Source organism: Atta cephalotes, assembly GCF_000143395.1.
Source record: "Atta cephalotes unplaced genomic scaffold scaffold00039, whole genome shotgun sequence".
Lineage (NCBI taxonomy): Eukaryota > Metazoa > Arthropoda > Insecta > Hymenoptera > Formicidae > Atta > Atta cephalotes.
The window spans coordinates 575180-601484 of record NW_012130103.1 but is presented as its reverse complement, the minus strand read 5'-3'; the positions used below and the strand labels follow the sequence as shown (position 1 = coordinate 601484).

Genomic DNA, 26305 nt, shown 5'->3' with positions numbered 1-26305 from the left:
ATATTGTGTNTTATTATATATATATATATATATATATATATATATATATATATATATATTGTGCAATCTAAGTCCCACCTGGTATTCTAGTTCGATTAATCTCTCCTATTCATCCTGTCGGTCTCTGGGAAATACTGAATCAAATTTTCTTTGAAGCGTCATTCTTGCATTATCAGAATTTAAGAATTATCGAATTAATGTTTAATATTATTTCACGCAGAACGCATAAAAAAGGTTTATGTAAATTTAATTAAACGCTTAATCGATGCAAAGAAAAACATGTCACTGACTTATAATCAACTAATGTGCTATTCAAATAGACAAGTTGACTATTCATAAAATTTTTTGTCGTCACTTTTGCAGACAACTTTTTCTTACATTGACGGTTCATTTAAATAAAACCTTTATTTATTCTCACAAATTCCGACAAATAAATTATATGTTTAAACCATTTTGAATACATTATTTTTCTACGATGTTACCGAGTTTTTTTCGATCGTGTTATTTTTTATCCATTGTATTGTTATTGCGACGTTTTTTTATTCATTTTAAATCATATTAAATATTTAGTAATATACGGAGATAACGGCACCCATTGTGCCGTGTGAATTTGATAATATATGACAAGTCTATACATGAAACACGCAGGAACTTTACATAAGTTATCGTTGAATAAATGTTTAGCTAGTGGTCGTTATCGTCGAATCCACTCGTACTAAGTATTGACTTAATTCTGACTACTTACGAATTATTTAATCTTAAGTACTTTTATTAAAGCACGATATTCTTGTCATGGTATTTCCAAAAGTCTTGTCACACAATTTGGAAACTTGTACTGAATATAAATAGTACATGTACTTTTTACATTCAGAATCATTTCTTTACAAACACGTTACAAGAATAAAGTCTGATAGCGAATTCGATTAGATGCATATTAAAGCCATTGTACACTGATTTAATCTGTAAATGTAAAATGTAAATATTTTGAATTATAAAATAAAAATTTGGCTTGACAGCATAATAAAATGTATTGAGGATTTCATAGTTTAATATAAGTTTAATGTTTACATTAAACATATATTTTTATGTCAATGTGTATGACGGTTTTAATGTACATCAGTGCGTATTGAATCGAATTCGCTATGAGACACAATTAAAAAGCACAGAAATCATAGGCAATAGAAACAAAGAATAATAATCATTTGAAGTTATCAGAAACCGTGAATTCTAGTATACCGGCTTCTTTTAATTATCTCAAGCTTTATTTGGATTCTGTGCGCGAAGATAAAAAACTTTGTAATGAATTTATTGCGCGGATATAGATGGGAATTTATTGCAAAACTTCCGAGAATAGAGATCATTTCGTGTAATGACTCATTAGAAATAAGCTATGTGTTATGAATGCATAATAATAGCGTGATATGTATGTGAAAAGTAGACATTATAAAATTTCTCTGTATTCTTGGTTGTAGCGACTAAATAGCAGCAATCATGCCAGTACCTCAGCTCCAGAAACCGGCGCCCGCTTTCACCGGCACTGCTGTTGTGAACGGACAATTTAAGAATATCAAACTCTCCGATTATAAGGGCAAATATGTTGTGCTTTTCTTCTACCCGTTGGACTTGTAAGCATTACGATCATATGGGCAGGATATAACGAGACAATTATACAATTCTCAATTGCTGCTACAAGAAGTATTGTGTAATAACTGCTTAACATTTGCATATACTTGGCTCTTAATTGATTCATTTGAAACGATAACAAAAAGATACATGTTCTATTCTAAAAGATTATGGAAAACAGGTCTTCTATGTTCTAAAATCACGCTGCTAGTTACATCAAGTTTAAAATGAATTGTGTTACGTACATATTTCAATTATAATGAATAGATTTAACGAAAAAGTACTTGACATTCGAAAGACTAGGAAATAAAATTTAAAAAATATTATACATATCTTTAAGATTTTAGATGAATAGGAAATAAAGGCAGTTTAGATAGATTATGATTACATAAATATTTTGCCGCAGCACTTTTGTGTGCCCGACGGAAATAGTCGCTTTCTCCGACCGAGCGAAGGAATTCACCGATATCGGCTGTCATGTGATTGCTGCATCTACCGATTCCCACTTTAGCCATCTCGCGTGGATAAATACACCGCGCAAACAGGGTGGTCTCGGCGAGATGAACATTCCTCTGTTAGCGGACAAGAGCTGCAAAATCGCCCGTGATTACGGCGTCCTCGACGAGGAATCAGGAGTTCCCTTCCGTGGACTTTTTATTATCGACGACAAGCAGACTTTACGCCAGGTCACCATCAATGATTTACCCGTAGGAAGGTGAAGCACTTGCATAATTATTAAAACTATAATAAATTCATTTTGCATCTTGTAATATAAATTTTCAAAACATATCATTTAAGCATAGCATTGATCGTTACAATATAATTTTATTGCTAACAATAATTTTATGTTGCATATTTGTAGATCCGTGGACGAAACTCTACGTCTAGTTCAAGCATTCCAGTATACCGATAAGCACGGCGAGGTTTGTCCAGCCGGTTGGAAACCTGGCAAGAAAACTATGAAACCTGATGTCGTTGGCTCGCTGGAGTACTTCAAGGATCAATAGACAATAAAAATCACATGTACATGTTTTTTCATATTTACTGTTAATTATCTTGTGTGTGTATGTGTGTTTTATACTCTTTCGCTGTCGAGTTAAACACATTCACTTCCGTTTTTAGAATAGTCAGATATACATCTCGCGATATTCACATTGAAACATCCGTCTTTAATTTAATAAACGGATTTATTTTCTATATATTCTTGGAGAATATTTTATCATTCCACGTAATATATGAATTAGGAATTATTTTATATCAATATTACGTGTCAGACGAGCGATACAGATTAGTTGTGATAACGAGTATCAATGTGATTAACAAATATTGAGTCAATGAAACTAAAATTTTGATAAGGAAAAGATTTGAATAATTACATTAAAATGCAAAGTTCAAGTCGTCGAAAATTATTTTTAACATGTTTGGTGATAATGATAACTCAATTTTTTTTTATTGATCTCGTATTATAATTAATAATTAAGACGTATATAAGCGATAATTATCGCGAAAACATTCCAGTATCATTTTATTCTTGTTTAACATTCGGAGGTACTCTAATAATGTTTTCGAGCGCAGCGTAAATATAAAAATCTGCGAGAGTCGAACCGATAAATTGCAGAGAACTTCATTTTATGTTCGACATTTGATTTAATAACCTATTCTTCGGCGAATTTTTTACTCTATTGTGATAAGATAGGCACTATATCTTCATGAGTGACGATTGCGAAACTGCAATAACTGAAACAGGTAAGGAGCGAAAAATTCGATTTATATTCTTTCGGATAAATCACTTATTTTATCACATCAGTTACAAGACCTGTCTAACGAGATATATTACGTAACTTTGACATTATGCAATGTTTAATTTACATTTGTGAAATATGTTTTGTTAATTAGAAAAATATCTAAAAGTACACTTTTTCAATTTGTAAATTTAATGAAGGATGGGGTATTTGGCATTACTTCATCGTCACTTTGTGCGGTTTACTGTCGTTTGCGGAAGCAAGCACTTCTCTGACTGTTCCCATTGTGGCATCACTACTAGCGTGCGATTTAAAGCTCAACAGAGATCACGCCGTAATGCCCATCGCTATTTCCAGTCTTGGTATACGATATAAAAAATTGCTGTTTTATGAATCTTATACTAAAAATTAGCTGAATTAACAATTTAATTTAAATTATTTTGTCGAATTAATTATATTAGTATGAAACAGAAAATATTAAAAAATTTATAATTTATATTTCTCGTCTCTGTAAAATTTATCGTAAAGATTTTTAGTTATAAATATATTAATATATCGCTTTGTTATATGTTTTTTTAAATATCAGGAATGGCAGTAGGTGCTTTTCTGTTTGGAACTATATCAGACGTTGCAGGCCGTAAAAAATTGATCCCGATTACTATGGGCATCGTGTTTTGCGCCTTAGCTTCTCTTTCCTTCGCTCAAGTCAATTTTTTGATAAATTTGTCAGTGTTTATATTCGGAATGGGGTAAGTTCCTTTTATAATGAAAGCTATACAATTCAGGACATCTGACATGACATTAAAACGATAAAAAAAATGCGATGATTTACGAGTTTGAAAAATATTTTTAAAGTCATTATTTACTTTTTATATTAATCATGATTCATATTTGCAAATCTTTATTTGTTTATGCAATAACAAATAACAAAGTTTTTGCTTCGAAAAATAGAAATAGAATAGAAACGAAAAATATTATGAAGACGAAATTTGACAAAATTATTTCAAAAAAACTGTCATAATATATTATATCAATTATATTTCTGAATAAAATCTGACTATAACGAGACACATTACGTAACTTTGATACGATCTAATGATTAATTTACATTTGTGAAATTGTTTTGCTAATTAGATAAATTGATAAAATATTTAAAAATACACCTTTTCAATTTGCATTTAATGAATGAGGTATCTAGCATTAGCTTTACTCATGCGGTTTACTGTCGCTTGCAGAAACGTCACAATATTGATTGATGCATTCGTAATTGCATGATAATGAAAGTGCGCGTTTTTATTAATGGAATGATCATTATGTCGTTGAAATAGAATTTATGTTTATAGAGTAGCTGGAAATAATATTGTTCTGAGAATTTATCTCATCGAATGCCTACCGATGAAAAAGAGAGGGACTTATTTAGCAATAATCGACATGTTTTGGATAGTCGGCTATTTATCAGTCATAGGTAACCAAAAGATTTTACAAATAATTCCTTACAATTTGCGTTAAATTTATTAAATATCACTTTTAATTATTAATTATGATTTTAATTCAATTTTTAATTTAGTCTTTTTATTAAATATTTTATACTTCTAACATATTAACATTTCTAATATATTAACATTTTGGACGTTAAAATGTAATTTCAATGTGTGTAAAAAAAACTCGGTTACTGGATTATTAATTTACATACATAAATCTTTTTTACTTTTGCATCATTTATTTGTTTAAAAAATTACAACGGCGACTTTTAAAGATAATCTTATTTTTGTGTTTTTTTTTTTAATTTAACATTAATGGGATAAGGAAATTAGAAGATTCAATTATAGACGAAAATTAAAAACGAATTAATCAGTCGAGCTATGTATATGTATATATTTATTCTCATCTAACTAAATAATTTTAAACATTTTAAACATTATATAAAATACTTTACTGGAATTATGTTTCTGTCTCATCGGCAAAAGTTTTATGTCGAAAAAATCTTAGAGAGACTTCTTTGTTTGGAAAGGCATTTCCTGGTCCATGATACCGTCCATCATACGTATGTTAGACAAGCAATTCCGACCAAGTTCTTGGCGAGTATTCGCCATTGTCTGCGGTACGCCGAGCCTGGTGATCGCCTGCACTTCAGGTCTCCTACCACCGAGTCCTCGGTATTTGTTGCTTCGTCGACGACCGAGACAAGCTCTCGCGGTGCTCCAACAGATGTATGCCATCAATAATTTGAAGCACATCAATACCTATCCGGTACGGCGTCTCGACACGCTTTGTCAAAAAGATCTTATAATTTCCTATCGATTTCTTCTTGCTATCGCTCAAGCCTTGAACGGAGAATTCTTTAAGCTTGGTTGTGGAAAGAAATAAAATAGGAATATAGATAGTAAATAGGAATATAGATATAAATAATAAAAAAAGAACAATGTAGATTGTAGATAGGGATAAGAAATTAACATACACAATTAGGAAAAATTATTTATTGTAGTTAAAGGATATATTTTAATCTTGTTGACCTGTTTGAATCTATTTAAACTTACTTAAAATTAATTTATTTTATTACTAATATTTTATTTAAAAACTTTTCCTTAGTATTTAACGACTTAATATAAGATTTAATATAAGATTTTTTCTGTAAAACTTTATTTTTTAGAGTTTTTTAATTGTATTGACAAACAATCGTATAGTAAATTTTTTTTAACAAACCAGCGTATACGTATAAAATTATTTGGAGTGAAATATCCAAGATGAATAATTATTTTTAAATAGCTTTTATATTATTTGTTAATTTTTATTTCTTCGAAATTATTCTCTACAAGATCAGGGATTTAGAAGGCTGTGTGCGTCCAGACGACGAGGATGAAGCTGGCAATATTCAAAGATACTTTACGAAAACTTGGGAACGGATTCACAGAGTGCACAAATCTCCGTACAAGCGTGTGACATTGTGCGGAATATTAGCGTGTTTTCTGCATTTTCCCGGGTAATAAAAGAAGTTTCTCTGTAAGCTATCTGTCTCTTGCACTTCGATTGCAAGAAGAATCACGAGAACGATGTTTAAGATTCGTTTGGCTCGGTTTGTGGAACACGCACATTCTCCAGGAAATGGAAGAGCACTACGTCGTAAGTGGCACATGTAATGTCAACGTTCAGAACATGGTATTGGATTTTTTGCGAAACTGTGATAAGGTGAACGACGCTCGTTTCGAACTGCTGTTGCTGATATCACTAGGCTACGTGTTAGGAGAGACATTGCTCATCGTTGGAATCGATGTCGTTGGCAGACGGCCGTATTTAAGTAAGCATCTAAAGTCGCCAAGAATCGCTATCACTATTAAGATCATTCAATTAAAATGCATTATTTAATTGGCTCTCAAAATTCTGCATTCTTTGTTTGAAATATTATTCTTTCTAATATTTACAGTTCTCAAATTATCAGTCGACTTAACATTTTTTTTATAATTGTTAAGATATCATTTTAACCCTCCAGAATCGATGACAAGTCTATTGAATTCAATCAACAAGATTAGCAACATTACTTTATATAAAATAACATTATGTTACTTGTTACTAATTTTAAAAAGAAAATATGTTATCGTTATTTAAATCGTAACAAATTGTACTTTTATTTTTTGTAATAATATTTCTATCCAATCGAAAATAATGTGCGATTTATTGAATATATATAAATAGGAGATTAAAGTAATCATAAAAATAACTGAATTCGTTATCATATCGTAAAAATATGATACTATCATTATCGTTGACAGAGAAAAAAGTAATGATAACGATAACGATCATATTACAAATAATCTCAAGGAGTTTCTAATCTTGTCAATCAATTATATACTTTATTACATTTACAAATTTAATTTATTGTTATTAAAATAAATTGTTTTATTAAAATAAATTTAATATTCATATACACATTTTTTTTATGTATAAGTTATGTCATTTTGATTCTTAAAATTAATTAGTACCCTTTAGTCGGTACAAATTAATTGGGTCTCATAGATCCAGCGTTAGTGACTGTTACAAATTTTAACCTCAGGTTCAGAATGTTAATATACAATAGGATGTCCCGAAATTCACGAATTAAAATACTACAATAAATTCACAAAAAATTAAGTAAAAAAGTTACGTGTATATTTTTATTTCAATAATTTCCGAAATATAAGAATTTAAATATAGATTACGTTTGAACAGCCACCTGTTCATGAATCGCACGTGTAATATATTAGTAAGTGAGCTTTTCAACGTTTAAACGTATCTGTAATTGATCTTATTTCACAGACTATTGCTTAAAATAAAAATTTATAAATAACATTTTTAATTATTTGAAAACTTAATTTTTTGAAAATTTTCTTATATTGTATAATAATATTCTGATTCACAAATTTCACTCTATATAAAAGGAGACACTCTATATAAAAGGATCTCTTCTTCTCTGATTACTTTCAGTATTTTCGGGACTGGCGGGTGGCCTGGCCTCGCTCATGCTTATTTTTCGATTGCACCACGCGATTCGTGTAACTCTGTCGTCGATTTTCCTGGCCGCTTACGCTATCGGACGCACGACGACGTGCGTTTTGCTACTGGAAAATTATCCCACCGCTCTGAGGTAGGTCGCGCAAAACGGAACGGCCGGCACGTTCAGCTAATCTTAGACCATCAGACGCGTTTTCTGGAATCAAATGTTTGCGGACACGGCGATATAAAACTCGTAGTTTCTGGTACCAATTTCCAGAGGCACAGTGATGGGCCTGATGAAGATACTTCCCTACTTGATGCTTTTCGCGTTGCAGCTCTTTATGAAGACGACCTGTCTTCTAAGTATAATCGTCGCGTCGGCCAGCCTAATAGGTGCAAAACGATCGTTTGTCATATTTTCTGTATTAAATATTAAATATCTTTTGCAGGTGCGGCAATCGCGATGCTACTAGTGCCCGATTTAACCAGATTACCGATGAAGGAATAATTCGCACTTCAGAAATGTAAAAAGAAGAATTCCTACGAATGAAGCGACTGTATTTTGTCTCGAATAAAATTTTATTTTGCGTGCCTTTCCTTTGCCAATGTCTATTAGCATTGAATTTGTTAAATTGCAATCTCCAAGTTAGAATTATCAATTCATCCGCCGAAGCTGATGCTTTGAATCCACTCACACAATTATCAACTTCTTTTTTTAAATATTCAATAATTCAAATTTATGTTGCATCTACAAATCTAGATTATTCTTATTAAAATATAGTAATCGTTAATAATTATTCAATCAAACCATTTTTTTCAATGTAGTGATTACACTGGAAAAAATTTCCGGTTGAAAATGAACGAAACAGAATTTTCCGGTTAAATTTGTTAGAATTATTCTAATTAAGATACCTAGAATTCTAGTTGATATAATATTTCTAGGAAAATCTATTAGAAATCTATTAGAATTCGTATTTTTATCAGAATAATAATATCAATCAGAATTCTAATTATTTCAACTAGAATTCTAGTAGATTTAACCAGAAAATTCTGATTCATTCATTTTCCATCAGAATTACTGTTTAATCCAACCAAACCATTTTTCTCAGTGTACGTTTTAAAATTTTAGCGTCAGAGGATTATTATCTGGCTATTGGATCTTCTACATTTTCTTAATAGACCTACACAATTCTTAACGATTGCGAAGCTCTCCGCAAGGTTCTCCATCGCTCGGCGAAAGTAGCACGTCGAGCTTTATGATCGGTAGCGTCATTCCGCGGCGCTTATAAATAAGGACCGTACGGTCGCGTCTTCCCGCCGCCTTCCCGTCTATTTTCGACGGGAACAGGAAGAACGCTCTCGCGAGCAGTCGCGCATGCCCGCGTCTCCCGGCGCGAGACTCTCGTCTCGGCGTCGCGACGCCTTTGCAACTCGTATGTGTACTCAATACACGCACACACGCATCCGCCGTAAATACATACGGCGAATGCTCGTCACCGAAAATAATTCGGCGCGCTATCGCCGAAGTCTCGAAACGCGCGGCGTCCGACGAGCTTCTCGCTCTCGCAGCGAAGAGGCGACCTCGCGAGGTCGCGCGAGCAAATTCCCGTCGCTTCGGAGGCCGTCGCGAGGGCAAGACGATCGAGAGTGCGCCGGGAACGTGAATCTGCGAATTTCACTTGGTGATCGAACGAAAAAATAAAGAACAAAGGAGGCCGTCTCACATGGATGTAATCGCAACCAATTAATCGAACCTCCATCGAGAGTCTTTCAATACCATTAGTGTACGTGGGTGATAAAAAGTAATAAAGATATTCTTAGTAATAAAGATATTCTTTATATTAATCGTATTTTGAAAAAAGAACTATATAAAATAAACTTTTAGAAATGAAACTTTATAATTTTTAAAAATTAAAAATGAAGCAGACCGTCGAAGCATGTAACATCATTCCCTTCTTTGTTCGGATAAAGACGTGGAGGAAATTCAGACGGAGTGTAACAAAGAAATCGTGCACCACGTAAAACAAAGGTATTTTTTCAATCAATATAAATAGATATTTAAATAAGCGATTTAAGATTAATACAGTAAATGTTAATATTACATGCTGTAATAAAATTTAATAAACTTTAGCATATTAAATTCTTGAATACGTTACACTATAAACATCAATCGGATAAAAAAGAAATCAATTAAGAAACTCGATGAAGCAATCATATAAAGACTAGACGGAAAGCGTAAATTGTGGCGGAGAGTTTCAGTGACACATAAATAAAGAAAGGAATTGATGTTTCTTCTTTGTACTTTTTGTGCTTTTCTAACTCTTACAGCAAAAAGAAAAAGCGCTTCGGAGAAGCGGCGTTAGTGCATTCGGATCCATTACCGCGCGTTCGTTTCCCATAATATTTATACGATCGGATGTTTACGGGAGGAATCAACACTTCGCTTGTACCATCAATTTATAGATCGCATTTCCGTCTGCCAGAGCGTACAGAAACAAATCTGACAACGAACATTTATTATAGTATCTACAAACATTTGGACGAAGATATTCGGACCTCTTCGAGTAGATCAAAGTAAACGAAATATATCAGCATAAAAGAATACATAATAAAATTCTTCTAATCAAAGAAGCTCGATACGTATAACGACAAAATAAAAAAACAATCTTTATGATCAAATAATAATTTGAAGAAATTCGATATTACGGCTTATTTAATTTATTGAAACAACGAAACATAAAATAAAATTGTTTAACAGATTAAAACAAATATTTAAAGAATAAAGATTTAGACCTGAAAAGATTCAGTATGAATATTAAAATTATTCGAATTTATTTAATTTTATAGATGGAATAACCGCGTGACGCCACGTTATAGCGCTGTTTCAATAAAAACCACATAAAAGATGACAGCATCGTTAAATTCCCATAGTTGTCATTCGTTAAATATTACCCATCGCATTCTGCGGAATATTTAGATCTTGCGTCTTCGCTCAGCAATCTATTCAATGGCAAAGAATAATGCCCGCCCGGCCGAGGAATCCGGTGCGTTCGAAGCCGAGAGGAAGTTCGACAGGTCGGGCCCGAGCCGCTTGCGAGATCAAAGAAAAGCTGCCAGGGTCAAGGACAAGCCTGAGGAAAGTCGACTTCCGACCCCACCTCCGGATCCTCAATGCCCGCCGGTTGTCCTCGTACGAGATCATCGCTCGGGGGTGACTTCTCGCGGGCCCGAGGAAGAAGAGGAGGATCTCGCGGCTTATCTCGGCGAGCTCGGCGCATCGCCGTTTGAGGGTCATTCGTTCGACTACGACACCACGCCAAACTCGGCGACCTCGGCGATGGGTGGCGATGCGACCCCCTTCACTGAAGAGGCGTTCGAACACCTGGACCGACTGTGCACGCTGACGGAGCAGATCCTGGAGTTGCGTACCCGCAGCTCCGAGTACTTTCGGCGCGTGCGGGGTCTGGAACGTGCGAAGGTGCAACGAAATGCCAATCGGCGGCTGGAGATCGCTCTGGCAAACGGTGAAGAGTTGTATCATGATTTCGTCGACGAGGATACCGGTTTCGCGGAATCTCTGCTGGACGCGATGCTGTCGAATAGCCGAGACGCCGCGTCCTCGACGCCGAGAAGGAACGAACGCTCGAGCGTACGATCATCCGCTTTATCGAGACAGCGAAGCCGATCGCTCGCGCTGACCGAGCAAAATCTCGGATCGCGCCTGGTCGAGCAGATAGGTGAGATCGACAAAAATGCCGAGAGGAACGTAGGTCTCAACGGCGGTCCGAAGGTCAGCAAATGGACCAGGGTGAAGGCGGCCTTCAAGTGGGAGCGCGCGTGTACGAACGATCTCGCGGATATCGCGGAATCGGACACACCAGCGACTACGTCATCGACGCCGACAACGAGGTATCTCCGAATTCCAGATGCGAACATCGCCGGAAGCTGGAGCACCGGATCTGCGCTGTCGCCCTGCACCAGCGAAGTCTCCAGCCCATCCACGCCGATTGGCAGAGTATCGTCCACGTCATCGTCCACCGACGATGTGTTTGACGGTGAGAATATGCATCTACTGTTTTCACAAAACGTCTTCTAAAGTAGATACTGCATTATACATTCATTAATTCAGAGGCAATTTGGTTTAGGATAGAAATTTTGAAACATTATTATCGGGATCGTTTTAAAATGAAGGGTCTTCGCGGACCAAGCTTCAAAATTGTAAATTGATAATAGATATATAAAAGCTTCTGATTAGCTATAAGCAGATTTTTGCTTAGAGGATTATCGAGATATTTAAGGCTCTCATTCATTACTACTACATTGTAACGCGAGAAAACAAAATAAAAATCCTTGCAAAATATGTTAATATGGAAATATGTTTTAATGAACTGCGTTCAGCAGAAAAAAATAACTTTGCAACTGTTATAAAATTCTTTAATATGATTGAATATTAAAGGTTCCTTATTGAATCTAAATGTATCAACCACTCATATTAAAGAATTTTATTATAGTTGCAAAGCTGCTTTCTCTGTTGAACGCAGTCAATAAAACAATACAATCGATAAAACTGACTTGTAAAATATATCAAAAGTTTTCTTTTTTTTCATTAATTAATAAATAATTATCTATGTGAAAATAAGTTATGCATAATGAAAAACGAAATGAGCTATGTTTATAGCTATGACAAAAAATTTTTGACAAAATGTCAAAAATTGATAATATAGATATTAAAATAATATTTATTTAAAATAATATTTCAATATAGGATTTAATTTCTCCCCGAAATATAAGAAGATAATTTTCAGTACCTATATTTTTTGACTCTATTCTTCTATCAATTACAAATATTGTTTTCTTGAAAAATATTTTTATTTTAATATAATTTGATATTTTATTATAATTTTTTTTAATTTTTGATAATTTTAATATAATTTAATATAATTTGTAAGCATTTTTATTGTGTATTTTCTCCCTTCTGACGTCACAATATGAAATTATAGTGATGAATGAATAAGGGTTTTTTATATTTTAAAAAAGCGACCTTAAACTTGGTGTTCTATTAAATATATTCAATAATTAATGTATTGAACAATACAATAACAAGGGTATATTTGTCTTCTTTTATCAAAATATCACAAAATGATCTCTTTATATAATAAATAATATAATCAGTAATTTTGAGTCTTTCTATAAAATAAAAGGAGACGATTATTCTAATAATAATATAATAATGATATAATAATGATACATCTTTCTAGATTCGCGCAAAAATATTGTAAACTATCCGGAACGACAATCGCCTTTCGTGAAGGATGATAAAAAAAAGGACGATCCAGATCGATATGGTCGAGCGCTCGATCGTGACACTTCCGTCACGGAGAGCGTCGATTCCATAGAATCTCCTAATGAGGTAATATTAAGATGGAGAAATTAATTGCAATATTCTGCAAATGTAATTTTTATTTACGTGTGGAACTACGTACCACACTAAAAAAAAGTGATCTTCCAGTTATATAGCGAAAATTATCTAGTACGAAAAATTAGCTAAAATAGTTAAATTTCAAGTATTGCGATATGTATTGCATCTAATATTGGATATGTATTGCATCTAATCATATAGCTATAAATTCTATAAATTCTATGCTATAAATTCTATGTGTACGATACATAATTTTCTATCAGATACAAAAAACATATAATTCTAGCTGGAGCAGCAAAATATTTTTTTGAGTGCACATTGCAATTCGTTGTCACAATGAAATGTCGCATTGTTCATTCGCGTCACAAGAGTAGCAGTTCGATAAGAACATCCCGCAAAATTCCTTTTCCGCGACACGAATGGCGATGTACATACAAGTGCCGACTTAAAAATATCCACGGCAACATGCGCGCACGACCGCGCCCGTTGAATTTCTTTGATCAGCGCATCGCGAGTATATTCGTTAACAGACGGTTCCATTTTAAGGTGAATTTCTTCAAGAGTCCCCTAGCTAAAATTGCACTCATATAACGTCCGTAGATGAGATTTTGGAGTAATCAAAATTTTGGAGCAACCGACTAACAAACTTAAACGTTTCATATAATTATTTTGATGATCCAACAAAATTATTTTCAGATCTAGATCTATCTAAATTTTTAAGTATTTCAACAAAATTATTCTTTTTGTGAATTTATTTCTTCTTTTTCTAAGTAAACACTGTTAAATTTATAATATTAAATTATACTTACATTTAGAGAAAAAGACATAGTAGAAGCAATTATATAGGAGATATCTCATACAAGTTTAATATGTAGAATTAATGTACGCATAGAGAATAAACTATTTTACAGTTATTGTAACTAAAATTGAATGATTATAAAAGTAATTTATTAGTTTTTGTAAATCATCATTCAACTTTAGTTTTATAATTATAAAATTATTTATTTTAGTATTATAATTATAAAATAATTTTTATTTAATTATATGTATATTAATTCCACATATAAAAATTGTAAAAATTATCACTTATATAGTTGCCACTATTATAAAAGATGGTTCTTTTTTTTTCTGAGTGCAATTTTTAATCATTTCTACAGATCGTCTTTATTCCTACTCAACATGTCGTTAATTTAACTAAAACAATGAAGTTAAACAATTTAACTCAAAAAAATATATTACATTTGACTCAAAGTGAGCTATTTATTAAGAGTATACATTAATATGGACGTTGCTTGTTTTGAAACTATCTACAATAATGATTTACATCTTGATATAATAAAAGTTAAAAATAAAAAATATTATTTAACTCAAGAGATTAGAGGTGCCATTGCTCTTTTGATATCTAACAGACAAAATGTTTTCGGTATTTTTATTTAAAATATTAATTCATTTCTAACGAATATTACATATATTACGATGAATGGGCATTATTTGTTATTGATTACTGCGAAATTCGCAGTAATGTTTGCAGTAATGAAAAATGTATTTTTTATTCCAAAGGAAAGAATAATAGGAATTCTAATTTTATTGTTATTTTGAAATTGTTATGTTCCCTTAATCAGGGTAATCGTGGTAAACTACTAATTCGCATTATATCGGATACGGATGCTCCAAGCGGAAGCGGAAAAGATCCGGAAATGTCGCCGAAGAGGCCGACACCAACTCTGACAATCACGATACCATCAAACGAAGAGGAAATCAGAAGTTTGTCTTCACCGGAATCGATATCTCCTCTTCCATCGAGCGCACAAGATTCCGGTGGAAGCTCGCCACAACGCCCCAGGATGCGGCAAGACATTTTGAGCCTGAAGGAATTCAAACGACAGGTTGGACTGATTTGCACAGAATTCTGATATTTACAGTCCCATATTTTCATAATTGCTATTGTCACTCTTAAATATAGACTTAATCGTCGCGTCAGGTAAAAAACTTCGTATACCTAACGTTCGCTCAAACTAAAACGGAATTTTTTCTTTCTATCTTTTACGTTAAGGGATGTATCGCTTGCGATATTTTGAACAAAACGTACCATCTTCGTCCACGTAGAAAATAATACTTCCTACGTAATAAATAACCGTTATATAACGTAATAAATGTCCTCTGAATTCCGCAGCGATGCTTTCTCTTGCCAAACGGTTGTTGCAGACGTCTTCGTGACATGTATAACATGATGTTTGCTTCCAGTATTCGACGATCGAGGAAGCGATAATGCCAGCGCCAAAGATACAACAGCAAGATTCGAAATGGAACAAGGTCAGACGTGCTTTTCTGACAAATGCCACTTTCAGCGTTCCTCCAAGTCCGATTAGAGTGATCGCGGCGCAATCGTTCATGAACGATGGTGAGAATTTAGTGAAGCTTCCCAGAAAACGCGTTTCTTTAAACCAACATAAATCAATATTTTGTGAATTCTGAACTAACATTAATCTCTGAACTAACAACATTAGGAATTGTATTAATCGTGAAGAAGTTATCCGGCAAACACTAACCATCCAAGTAACACAATTTATTTGCAAGACATTGATTAAATATTGACATGCATTGGAGATATACTGAGCCAATGTTATTCCAATAAATTGCGTTACTAGGATAATAGTAATGTTACATTAATATTATAATTTCCCACTCAACAATATAACACAATGTAATACAAAACACACGTAACAGTTATAAATACATAATAATGTTAAATTTTTACTCAACAATGTAACTCTTATGTACAATATGTGTTGTATTATATTTATATTGTTGAGTAGAAAATTATAATATTAATATAATATTACTACTATCTAGCAGCACAATTTATTGACACAATTTATTGATAAAACTAAAAATTGTAACGTTGTTATAATTATTTGTTGTGTTACTGTTAGTTCGTGTTTACTGGATATTAATGCAAAAAACTTAATTTGTCAACAATGTATATTTTTGAACTAAATCTTTTTCAAAAACCTGAAATTTTCGGTCCCTACAATTTTAGAATCTCGTTTCAACGTCCAGTAGATTTACAGTAGGACTGATTCTCGTCAAGTCTTTTACACTTTTGTGCCATAAATCTTTATTTAAAAGAAACATTATGTACGTGTATCCAATCACAAAGGCGCGCGAAGATAAACGGCTCTGTTACGCATTTATTTCTGAAGTTCGAAACAGAATTTTGAGGCTTCTCCGAATTGTTCGCAATTTTAAGATTGCCTGATAATTAATTAAAAATTAATTAATTAAAAATTAATTATTAATTGATTGAAATTAATTATTAATTATGGAAATGAAATTAATTAACTGATAATTGAAATTAATTAACCAATCAATTGAAAATGAATTATTTTGTTCTAGTCATCAATTCTAGAATTCATTTCTTATTTAACAATTATATTATATTATTTATCTATTTCTCAATTCCATGTTTTTTGCGTTACTTGTTCGAACTCTTCAGCTTGACGATACATTTCTCCAGGTACTTCAATAAATCCATTGTTTTTTTATGGTTTATCTCTATCGCTTCCTGCGTCGTTATCTCATGTGCTCTCAGAATTGTTTCGTGAAACTTGGCGATCTCTTCGAACTTACGACGCGCTTCCTCCTTCATCCGATCGAGCATTTTTGTTGCTTCGTCCGACTGTTCCTTCGTGCATTTCGTGAGATCGAAAGGAAGATAATGTTTGCGACACGCGGCGAGATTTCTTTCCGCGCTCTCAATGCAGATCGACACATCACTTCGCAATTTCTTTAACGTAGATGCTATATGCTTCTCGTTTAGATTGATCACTCGTTCCAGAGCGTCAAAAGATCGTTTTATCTCGTCATTGAGCAGCAACATCTTCTGTCGCATCCAGCTGCCATAAGAAACGTCTAATTTCATCAGTTCGTCCAGTTTTTCTGTCGTCTTCTTGAAGAGATTCTCTAATTGAGTCGCATGAATGGCTCTGTTGCTATCCAAATGATTCTTTATGTCGTTCGTAATTAATTGCGATTCATTCTCCACGAATTTTATCAGATCTTTAATACGAAGCTTTAGAGAGTGTCGGGCCTTTAAATAATCGTCACTGGCTGTAATTGTTTTGCACTAAAATTTATTATGCTTTATGAAATTATATTAATAAATAATATTATTATATACGCTAGAGATTCTAAGACAATTTTTTTTAGAAAAGCATTTCGCTTTAAAACAATTTTATTAAATAATCAGACATTTGAGTTATAAATTTAATTTTTTAATATTTTAATATTGAGAGAGAGATAATTTAAAGATCAGTTAAATTAACACTTTTAATAACACAAAATTATTTTGAATAAATTATTGAAGGATTTATATAATTATACAAATTTATTATTTATACAAATAAAATTTTCATTTAACCTATTTGCACATTTTTGTTAAAAAAATTTGAGAAAGTGTGTAATCAACAATTAGATAATTTGCGATTTACATTAGGCTTTGATTCAGAAAACAACTTTTTACAACAGATTTGTACCAACGATGAAGAATATTGTCCAAGTTTCTTTTGATGTTGCTCGGAGGTTAAACGAATTTTATTTTCAGGCCACTCGATAGACTTGCCGTTTTGTGATACTTTTTTACTGAAGTGAAAAACGGGCAACGAATTTCTCGTAACATTATTCAGAATTTGACAACTCACTTGAAAATTTTTTGACAACATGCCAATTGTACATGTGTCACATGTTGCTCTTATCAAAACGAAACAAAAATAGTAACTGTTGTACCGGTTATGCGTACATGACAAAAAACATAAGTCTGATTTAAAAAAAATGTTAAAGTGTATTCAATTAATTAAATAATTAAAAAAAATGATAGATATTTTGAAATTATTTTGTTGTAGTAAAACAATAATATGATAAAAATGTAGCGCGATAATATAACGATACTGTCGATAAAATTACAGATCAGATTGTATTCCAATTATTATTGCTATTAAATTCATTTCGCGAGAATAGTTTCAATATACGAATATAGATTGCTGTCTTTTTTTAAAATCAATGTCTGTTATCAAGCTTCTATAAGCTCTTCCATCTTTCTAGCTTTAAGTTTCTCCGCTTGAGAAACACGACTAATCTATCTGAAAGAATTGCGAAGATTCTTTCTTAACTCTTCTGCATGTTTATTATGCTTCTCGTCGCTGCATAAAATGTCTTCGTTATAAACGCAGATACGCGCCGAGCTCGCAGCCTTAGCGAAAGCGTCGAGGATCTCGGTAAAACCGTTGCAGGTATCAACAACAACGGCAACCATTATCGGGAAGCGCGCAGGGATTATCAGGCGTTGCGGGAGAAGTTCGGTGCAGAGTTTCATCGGAAGCTGATCGAATGGGAGCGATTGAAGGGCCCGCAAAACATTCGCAATGGCCTGCCGTTAAACGAGGAGTGTCTCGCGCCCGAGTTTAGGAAAAAACTGCAGGACTGGAAACGAGCGAAGAAAGGTCGTCGGTCCAGCGTAGCTATCGAACAGCAACGCGTCAGTCGTCGACGGTTGACCGACTGGCAACTTTGGCGCTCTTCCTCGTCGAAACCTGAGTCCAGATGTTACGGCGTATGTTGATCTCGTGAACATTTGCGTGAAGAATAATAAGTGTTTTGGGAAAAGAAAGGGTTGCCGGATTAAAGCTGTAATCTTGTAAAATTTAAGACGATTTATTCCTGAATATCGAAATCTTTATCCTTTATTGTGCCCGTATCAGACTGAGATTGAAATTGAATTTATAATCAACCTAAAGAAAAAACCAATGATATATAAGATGAATGTGATCAAAAAACAAGCAAGTGTAGATAAAATTAAAAAATAATTGAATTTATTACAAATTAATATTTATTCATTATTTTTTATTATTTCTTTTATATTTTTATTATTTTTATATTTTTATTACTACATGTATACTTGCTCGGTTTTTTTATTATATGTGTGGCATAATATTAGCTTGACTTTCTTGTTTTAAAAAAATGAAATCTTTTTAGTAAGTTTAATGAAAAATAAAATTTCACTTCACAAAAATTAAACTTTGTTTTGATTAGTCAAATTCTATCAATTCTCAATTTCTAGTCTGATATAAGCATTACTATATATAGTCTTCTAATTAAGATAAAAGATTAGAAACTGTTTTTAATCGAAAACTTTGCGCATCTAAAAGATCTCTTTCATATTACAATTAATATGATTTACATGCCTTTTTTCTGATTTGAATATTTCTGAATTTTTTTTTCGACATTTTTCGCACGATAGAAAAATCAGAGCTCAATCGGCTCGCGCGGAAGCTGCGCGAGTATCGGCAGCGCGGGGAGCTTCAGCAGCGATGGGAAGCAACATCTTTGCGAAGATTTCATCAAAAGGATGGAGGCATGGAGGAGAATGAGCGAGGCCTCATGTCGAAGTGGCGAAAGACCGAAATCTCCGATGACAAATCGTGTTACGTCTGACATTGACGAAACGGAGTTTCTTGCTTTGGAAAAGCTGCTTCTGCTATTTGGGCAGAGGACCAAGAAGGAACTTCGAGAGAGCGATGCGAGGCAGCTGAACGATTGCTTTGATGGTGATTCGAGGTACGAAACGAGTTCGAACGATGTAAAGAACATCTGAGAAATATCATATTTTTTAATTATTACGACGTAATACAAATCTGCACCGTAATTAACGACATTAAATATAGCTTGCAGGAATAGTTTCGAATTCAATTTACAAACATTGCTATCTCTTTTTAAATCATTCTGTCCATATGTGAATAAAATAGATTTGCAATTGTTATTTAAAATTGTTTTTAAATTATTGCTACGTTAATTTTTTATTTAAAAATGAATAGTTTTATAATAAAGATTTGCATTATCTAAAGCAGAAGAAATTATTATAAAATAAGATAAAAAACTCCACACTAATTTGGTAAATTGAGTCCCAGTGAAATGCAGTAGTTTTCACATATAATAATAGAATTAATTAATCATACTTTGCGAATTACTTAGCTTTTTGGTTGATTCAAGATTCATGGCTGCGTCTCGAGGCGTAAATTGTGGTAACGAAGTGTTGATTCGCACGTCTGTCGGCTCTTACCGTTTTGAGGGTATATCTCGAGAATTTACGAGGAAACTGTATGACTGGGAGAAATACCGCGGAATATCTCCGAGATCTTCCACGTTTCGCCTTTTGGGGCCGGGCTACACGCCGTTCGCGCAAGATTCGAACGAAGTTGCATTGTCAGAGCCAAGTACGATGAATAAGATTAAGTAATTTTGAAAAACTTGATATTCTGAAATAACAATTGCTAAAATATTGTTATTCCGTAATTTTATAGGCAAGAATCATGCATATCACTGGACTCTGAAGCGATCTAAATCTGACGGTAGTGTCTTCGAAGGTAGCCTTCGCGACGAATCGTTCACATTACGTCGCTCCACAAGTCTCCAATCTCTTACTTCTGCAGGCAAGCTTGAAGACGACAATCGGATAGATATTTTACCGATCTCTAGTAAGTACACTATTCTACTAATGATCTGTCTTTAATATCTTTTATGTTTTAATATTTTTCAAATAATCTTCCGGACAACACAACTTAAGGAATACACCAAGTCAAAAGAAAGTCAAAATGTTGATTTTTGGTTACAAAATTTAACTGTTAAAAATTAAAATAAAGTTATTTTAATTTTTTATTGACTTTTATATTCCTTGGAAATTGACATTATTTATTGTGTATCATTTTGACATCAAAATAAATAACATCAGTTTGCTACCTCCGCTTAATTAATTAATTTTCAAAAAGCGTAATTTTATATTTTTACAATTAATTACAGTATAGTTTATGCTTACTTTTATAAAATATTATATTTCAGTTTACTTATTTATCTAAACCATACCTGTGCTATCACATTTAATTTTCTATCAATTACTAATAATTTATTGCATCCATTTGTCGCAGATAACTCACAAGGAATCAAAGATCCGGAGGATACAGCGATAGAAGATTCCGAGCCAGAAGCGATGATTGTCGACATCGAAGACGTTATTGAAGAGACTGCCAGTCCCTTGGCAGGAGTACAACCTCATCAAACGCCAGTGTACTCCGTCGCAGCCAGCGAAACCACTAGCATCGCCGTTCCTCTTGGCACAGTCACATCGAGTCATGAACCTTCGCCAGTATTCTTGATCAAGACCGAAGACGATGAAGACTGTGAACGATGGAATATCGCGAAGATTGGCCAGGCTTGCTCGAGCGAGAACAGTCCGAGTCCAGAATACTTCCCGGTATCTGAGGACTGGTGCGGAAGAACCTCGTTGGATGATGACAAGTCGAACTGGGAGTCGAGCTGGTGCAAAGAAAGCAGGGAAGACGACGACTCCACAGGATGGACCGAGAAGGCGCGATGTTCAATTCCAGATTGTAGCGATTCTGTAAAGTCTGACCGTTCAATTGGATGGAATCGAGATATTTGGGATAAATCAGGTGATGAAGCAAATAGGTAAACTTCAAATCAATTTCTTTAAGAAGTTATCACACGGAAAAACGATTTTGCTGAAGTATAAGTAAGTCTAAAAGTTTAGCTAAATCTATTTTTCTAAATTCTTTGGAGCGGAATCTCACTTTAAAGAGTAAAAATTGAACTAGTCTTAAAAAAGATTAATTCAATTTTCAATCTTTAAGAGTAAAATTTTATTTTTCAAAATGAGCTTTCACTCTAAAAATTTTAGAGAGTAAATATAGATTTGATAAATTGAATTATAATCAAAATAAGTATATATTTCATTCAAATTTTTGTAAAAATTGCTTATGTTCGAATTTTCTACATAATTATCTTGATGATAAAATAAAATTATTTTCAGATCTGTATTTGATTAAATTTTTAGCAAAATCATTTTTTTCGTGCAGACTTTGACAATCGTATAAAAAATCGGTAATGTGTTCTCAGAGATTCGATGATTCTCGAATCGCCTTCCACATTGATCTGCGAAAATAAAAGTGATACAAGAAAAGAAGATTTCCTCGGTAAAGTATTCTAGACATATATATCAATTTTTTTCAAAATAAAGTATTTACTTTTTTTATTTTACGATATAATTTAAGTTTATCAACTTCCTATAAACCATGTGTAGAAATAAATCAAAGATATATTATTTTCCCTATTTTCCAATATTCTATTTCAGAAAGTGACAACGCTGGATCTATTCACTTTAAAAGTCTCGAAATCTCACCGATGGCTTCGAATGCGGAAGAACTTATGGTACATAAAAAATTAAAATTCAATTTTTATTTTAATCTTATTTTCATGTTTTCATTTCGCACGTTTATTTAATTTTAATCAATTTCGCGCAAAGCATGAATAAAAAAATTGTCTATTTACGAATAAAGTTGCTTATCGCTCAAGATTCGCACAAGACATTCCAGTCACTGCGTCGAAGCAAACTTTTTGGAAAAGTAAGTTTTATCATAACGCAATTGAAATTAGAGTCCTGTCGGTACAACCAGGACCCACCGCGTACGTGCAAAGGGATGGATGAGACGTGTAAGGAGAAGCCCGAGGATCTAGCAGACGAATCTTCGAATAATGAGCGGACGAGCGATGCGAAGAATCTCCGAGATGACGAAGATGATGAGAAGACCAAACGGGGAGACATAATTCTTAGCGCAGAATTTTGCGCTTATCAATTAACAAAAACGGTACCATCTTCGGTTTGTCCTGATTCCAAAGAAACTTCATCAAAGTTATTGAATTTAAATTTAGGCAAGTTCATATTCTTCTTTAATTCTTGTAATTTCTATTTATTATGTTTTATGTTAAGGATACATGTGTCATATTTCAAAGTATTATAAAAACATAAAAATATCGTAAAGTGTTCTATTATTACATTTGGATATCTAATGTAAAATTTAAGTATAATTCTCTTATTGGTTTTTTTACCTAAGACTGAAAGATAGTAATTATTCATATGGATTAATAATACTTTTAATGCTTAAAATAAATAATTCATTATCATCTTTTAATATTAATTAATAATTAATCTTTTAATATTGATTAATTAATAATTAATAATAATTAATTGGCTAATATTAGAGTTTTGTAGTTAATCTTATGGCCAACATTCTTTGATTAATATCGGATCTGTTTTTCTCTTTTAGTTTTTGTTAGTTGAACTTTTAGCTAAAATTACAGCTAAGATATTTTTAATTTTATATATCTTTTTCTCTTACAAGAATATCATGAAAATTCTTTTCTTGTATATAGATAATAAGATTACATTGGAATGCCATGGCGTTGACAGCGAAAGCGAGGCTTCAGCACATTATGAGAGTTGCGGTTCACCCGAGTTGCAGACCGATGCGGATCGGCATTATGAAATTCTCATGTTTAAAACCGATATGTGCGGCAATACAATGGATAATCGCTTGTACGAGCCAGTCGATTATCACAAAATTCACAGCTCCTCTTCTGACAGAAGCAACTATATAAAAGATATTTCTTCATTATCGAGAGTACCAGAAACAAAAAAATCAAATCTCTTAGAAACTCCGAGAAGTCTCTTTATCGATTCGACCATTCAGACTATTCCTGTAACAGTCTCTAGGAACAATGAAATGCGCAGTTTGGAAAAAATTCTGATCAACGAGGAGACCTTGAATAAAATAATTGTTCCTACGGCGTGCACGGAAAGTGGGACGAAATCTACAGAAAGAATTCGAAATCATTTCAGAAAAGCAAATCGTCAGAACGACATCGCGACCGTCAATAATTACGCATCTAAAAAAATAATTCGCGATCATCAAGTTGAATGTGTCAAGAAGGATGGTTCTTCTACCAGAAACGTCTTCGTGAAAACAAAACGCATGATTTTCAGCCCGTTTCGTCGATCAGAAGATCGACCGTCCTCGAGAAAGCAGAGCGACAGCTCCGTCGATGGTTGGCTTCCACATTTGTCGAAATCTAAGAACAAGTCGAGATCGGCGTCGCCGAAATTGGGCCGACAAGATGCTCTACTGCGCGTATCATTATCGTTGCCGTGGCCATTGCGCTCTACGTCGAAGGAAAGTGAGATTCTCTCCGAAATCATCAGGTCCAGAAGAAGCTCAGAAAGCAAGACGGAAGATGCAATAATGATTCAAGAAAAAAATTCACTGTGCAAAGAGAATAACGTGAATAATAAGAGACTGAATGGAGAATCAAGTAACAAAGACCCACCATATATTGATGAAGATCAAGAAGAAATTCAATCAGACACAGAGCTTGCGACAATGAACGTATGCTCGATCGGAAATACTTCTGCACGAATTTCTAAGCAACTGGAAAAATCAAAAATAGCAATGCTCGAACGGGATCCAGATGCATGCCGAATGCGGGGCAAATTAAAATATAATCAAACACACGACGATGGCGAACGCGATAAAGTCAAGTGCAGTCAAGTGCAATTCGAAGGAAAACGCGATGTGGAAAGAAACCAGAAGCGAGAAGAGAGGTGGCAAGAGAAACAAGACGAAGCGAAGCAAAACGAGAATCACTCTAGATGCGATGCGGTATCATCGGACTTGATGCACAAACTTAAGATACTTTCGGATGCCGCAGCGAAAAGAGAAGGACGAACGATGATAGCGGAATCCTCCGTGATCAACAGTTTGGAATCACGTTCCTCCAGGATAAGACGAGCCAAGGAGAACTTTCTGTCTCGGCGAGGTGGTCCTTTCTGTCGCTCCGTAATGGAATCGACGGATGCTACCTCCAATCCTGAAGATCCTTGGAGACGGATGTCGACGACTCAGATATCGGCGAGAGAAATATCGAAGTTGAACGAGATCACAGTGACTGCTTCGAGCTCGCAAGAATCGAGATATGCGAGAAATCATACAGAAACGACGATGTTAACCGTAGAGAACGAAACCGTGTCTTTGGGCGAGGATAAGATCGATGTTCGAACGGATTCGCTGGTGAAATCAGCAAGTGCCGGAATGATCAACGTGGATCCCGATACGTTTGATCGGCTGGTCACGGTTGATCGCGGATGCGAGTCTCTGCCGAGGGCCATTGCGAAACGCCGCGATTCCTCGAGCCCGTTAGCAAAGATCGTCGGGAAGCTGAAGCTTTCGCGATTAATTCGTGCCCGAAACGTCGACAGCGGCAACATGAGCACGATCACGACGTTGTGTAGGCAAAGTCTGTTGATCGATATGCGAAATGATTCTAGAAATCAAACTAACGAACAAGGGATTGAGGATCCAGTCGAGGATGATACTGACGAACATTCGGATGAATCTTGTAAAACGATTCACGAATGAATCAATCTGTTCTTTAATCGAGATTATATATTTATGTAATATTTCAGGTGTCTGTGAATTTTTTTTAAATATCTTAAGTTTCATCTTATAATAATGAAGCTTAAGCTTAATCTTATAATAATGAAAAGATATTAATCTTCAGTAATAAAGCCTACAGCAGCCTATACAAGCGAATTAGAAAAACACGCGTAATTAAATGTTTTAAGAGAATTGTACTTGATAATTAAATCGCATGCGCGTGCTTAAATGTCAATGAAAATGATATTTTTAATTTTATGAAGATTTGTTGTAATCGATATTAATCATCTTGCAAAGTTAAAATGCAAATTGATAAATTCTATCAATTGAATATCAATATTTAGATAATTTATTTATTAATAAGAATATTAATGATAATTACGCACTAATGATATTACAAGTTATAATTAAAAGAACGATTAAAAGAACAGAACTCGTGGATTAATAAGTAACAAAACAATTTTTATATTCATAACAGCTATTTATAACAATAATATACTTAATTAAAATAAAGAAGAGCGTAAAACAAGATCAAAGAGAGAGATGCAATTGACAGTATGGTCCAACCTTTATAAGTATTTTTTATTAGTTCTTTGCTTATAATTTTTTTTTTCAATACCAATCAGTATGGATAAGATAGAAAAAAATCTGTATGAGCAGTGAATGATGCATCAGTTATTGTGTGTATTAATCAGTAATTATATACCTCGATTTGAATC

The 26305-nt window shown here is 33.6% G+C and overlaps 3 protein-coding genes across 3 annotated transcripts; all 3 read left to right on the top strand.

Annotated features, from left to right (window-relative positions):
- The first annotated feature begins 1491 nt into the window (after nt 1-1491).
- LOC105621996 (peroxiredoxin 1) lies at nt 1492-2824 on the top strand. Its single transcript, XM_012203428.1, has 3 exons — nt 1492-1625; nt 2030-2338; nt 2486-2824. Exons 1-3 carry the CDS (start codon nt 1492-1494, stop codon nt 2628-2630), a joined length of 588 nt encoding a protein of 195 aa, XP_012058818.1. The 3' UTR covers nt 2631-2824.
- A 3643-nt stretch (nt 2825-6467) lies between these two features.
- Nucleotides 6468-8340, top strand: LOC105621995. Its single transcript, XM_012203427.1, has 4 exons — nt 6468-6660; nt 7824-7983; nt 8110-8225; nt 8282-8340. The coding sequence occupies exons 1-4, from the start codon at nt 6468-6470 to the stop codon at nt 8338-8340; spliced, it is 528 nt and encodes a 175-aa protein (XP_012058817.1).
- Nucleotides 8341-10839: 2499 nt separating this feature from the next.
- LOC105622077 lies at nt 10840-25568 on the top strand. Its single transcript, XM_012203511.1, has 14 exons — nt 10840-11887; nt 13091-13242; nt 14874-15137; nt 15496-15652; nt 18480-18859; nt 19547-19863; nt 20296-20519; nt 20595-20780; nt 21228-21768; nt 22216-22292; nt 22451-22527; nt 22656-23028; nt 23219-23221; nt 23530-25568. The coding sequence occupies exons 1-14, from the start codon at nt 10840-10842 to the stop codon at nt 25566-25568; spliced, it is 5838 nt and encodes a 1945-aa protein (XP_012058901.1).
- The last annotated feature ends 737 nt before the right edge of the window (nt 25569-26305 follow it).

Coding starts and splice junctions, on each gene's coding strand:
- LOC105621995 (XM_012203427.1), top strand. CDS start 6,468: ATGGAAGAGCACTACGTCGTAAGTGGCACATGTAATGTCAACGTTCAG. Junction 6,661..7,823: donor TGGCAGACGGCCGTATTTAA/GTAAGCATCTAA, acceptor GATTACTTTCAG/TATTTTCGGGACTGGCGGGT. Junction 8,226..8,281: donor CGCGTCGGCCAGCCTAATAG/GTGCAAAACGAT, acceptor TATCTTTTGCAG/GTGCGGCAATCGCGATGCTA.
- LOC105622077 (XM_012203511.1), top strand. CDS start 10,840: ATGGCAAAGAATAATGCCCGCCCGGCCGAGGAATCCGGTGCGTTCGAA. Junction 15,653..18,479: donor GCAATCGTTCATGAACGATG/GTGAGAATTTAG, acceptor TTATAAACGCAG/ATACGCGCCGAGCTCGCAGC. Junction 21,769..22,215: donor TCAGGTGATGAAGCAAATAG/GTAAACTTCAAA, acceptor ATGTGTTCTCAG/AGATTCGATGATTCTCGAAT.
- LOC105621996 (XM_012203428.1), top strand. CDS start 1,492: ATGCCAGTACCTCAGCTCCAGAAACCGGCGCCCGCTTTCACCGGCACT. Junction 1,626..2,029: donor TTCTTCTACCCGTTGGACTT/GTAAGCATTACG, acceptor ATTTTGCCGCAG/CACTTTTGTGTGCCCGACGG. Junction 2,339..2,485: donor AATGATTTACCCGTAGGAAG/GTGAAGCACTTG, acceptor GCATATTTGTAG/ATCCGTGGACGAAACTCTAC.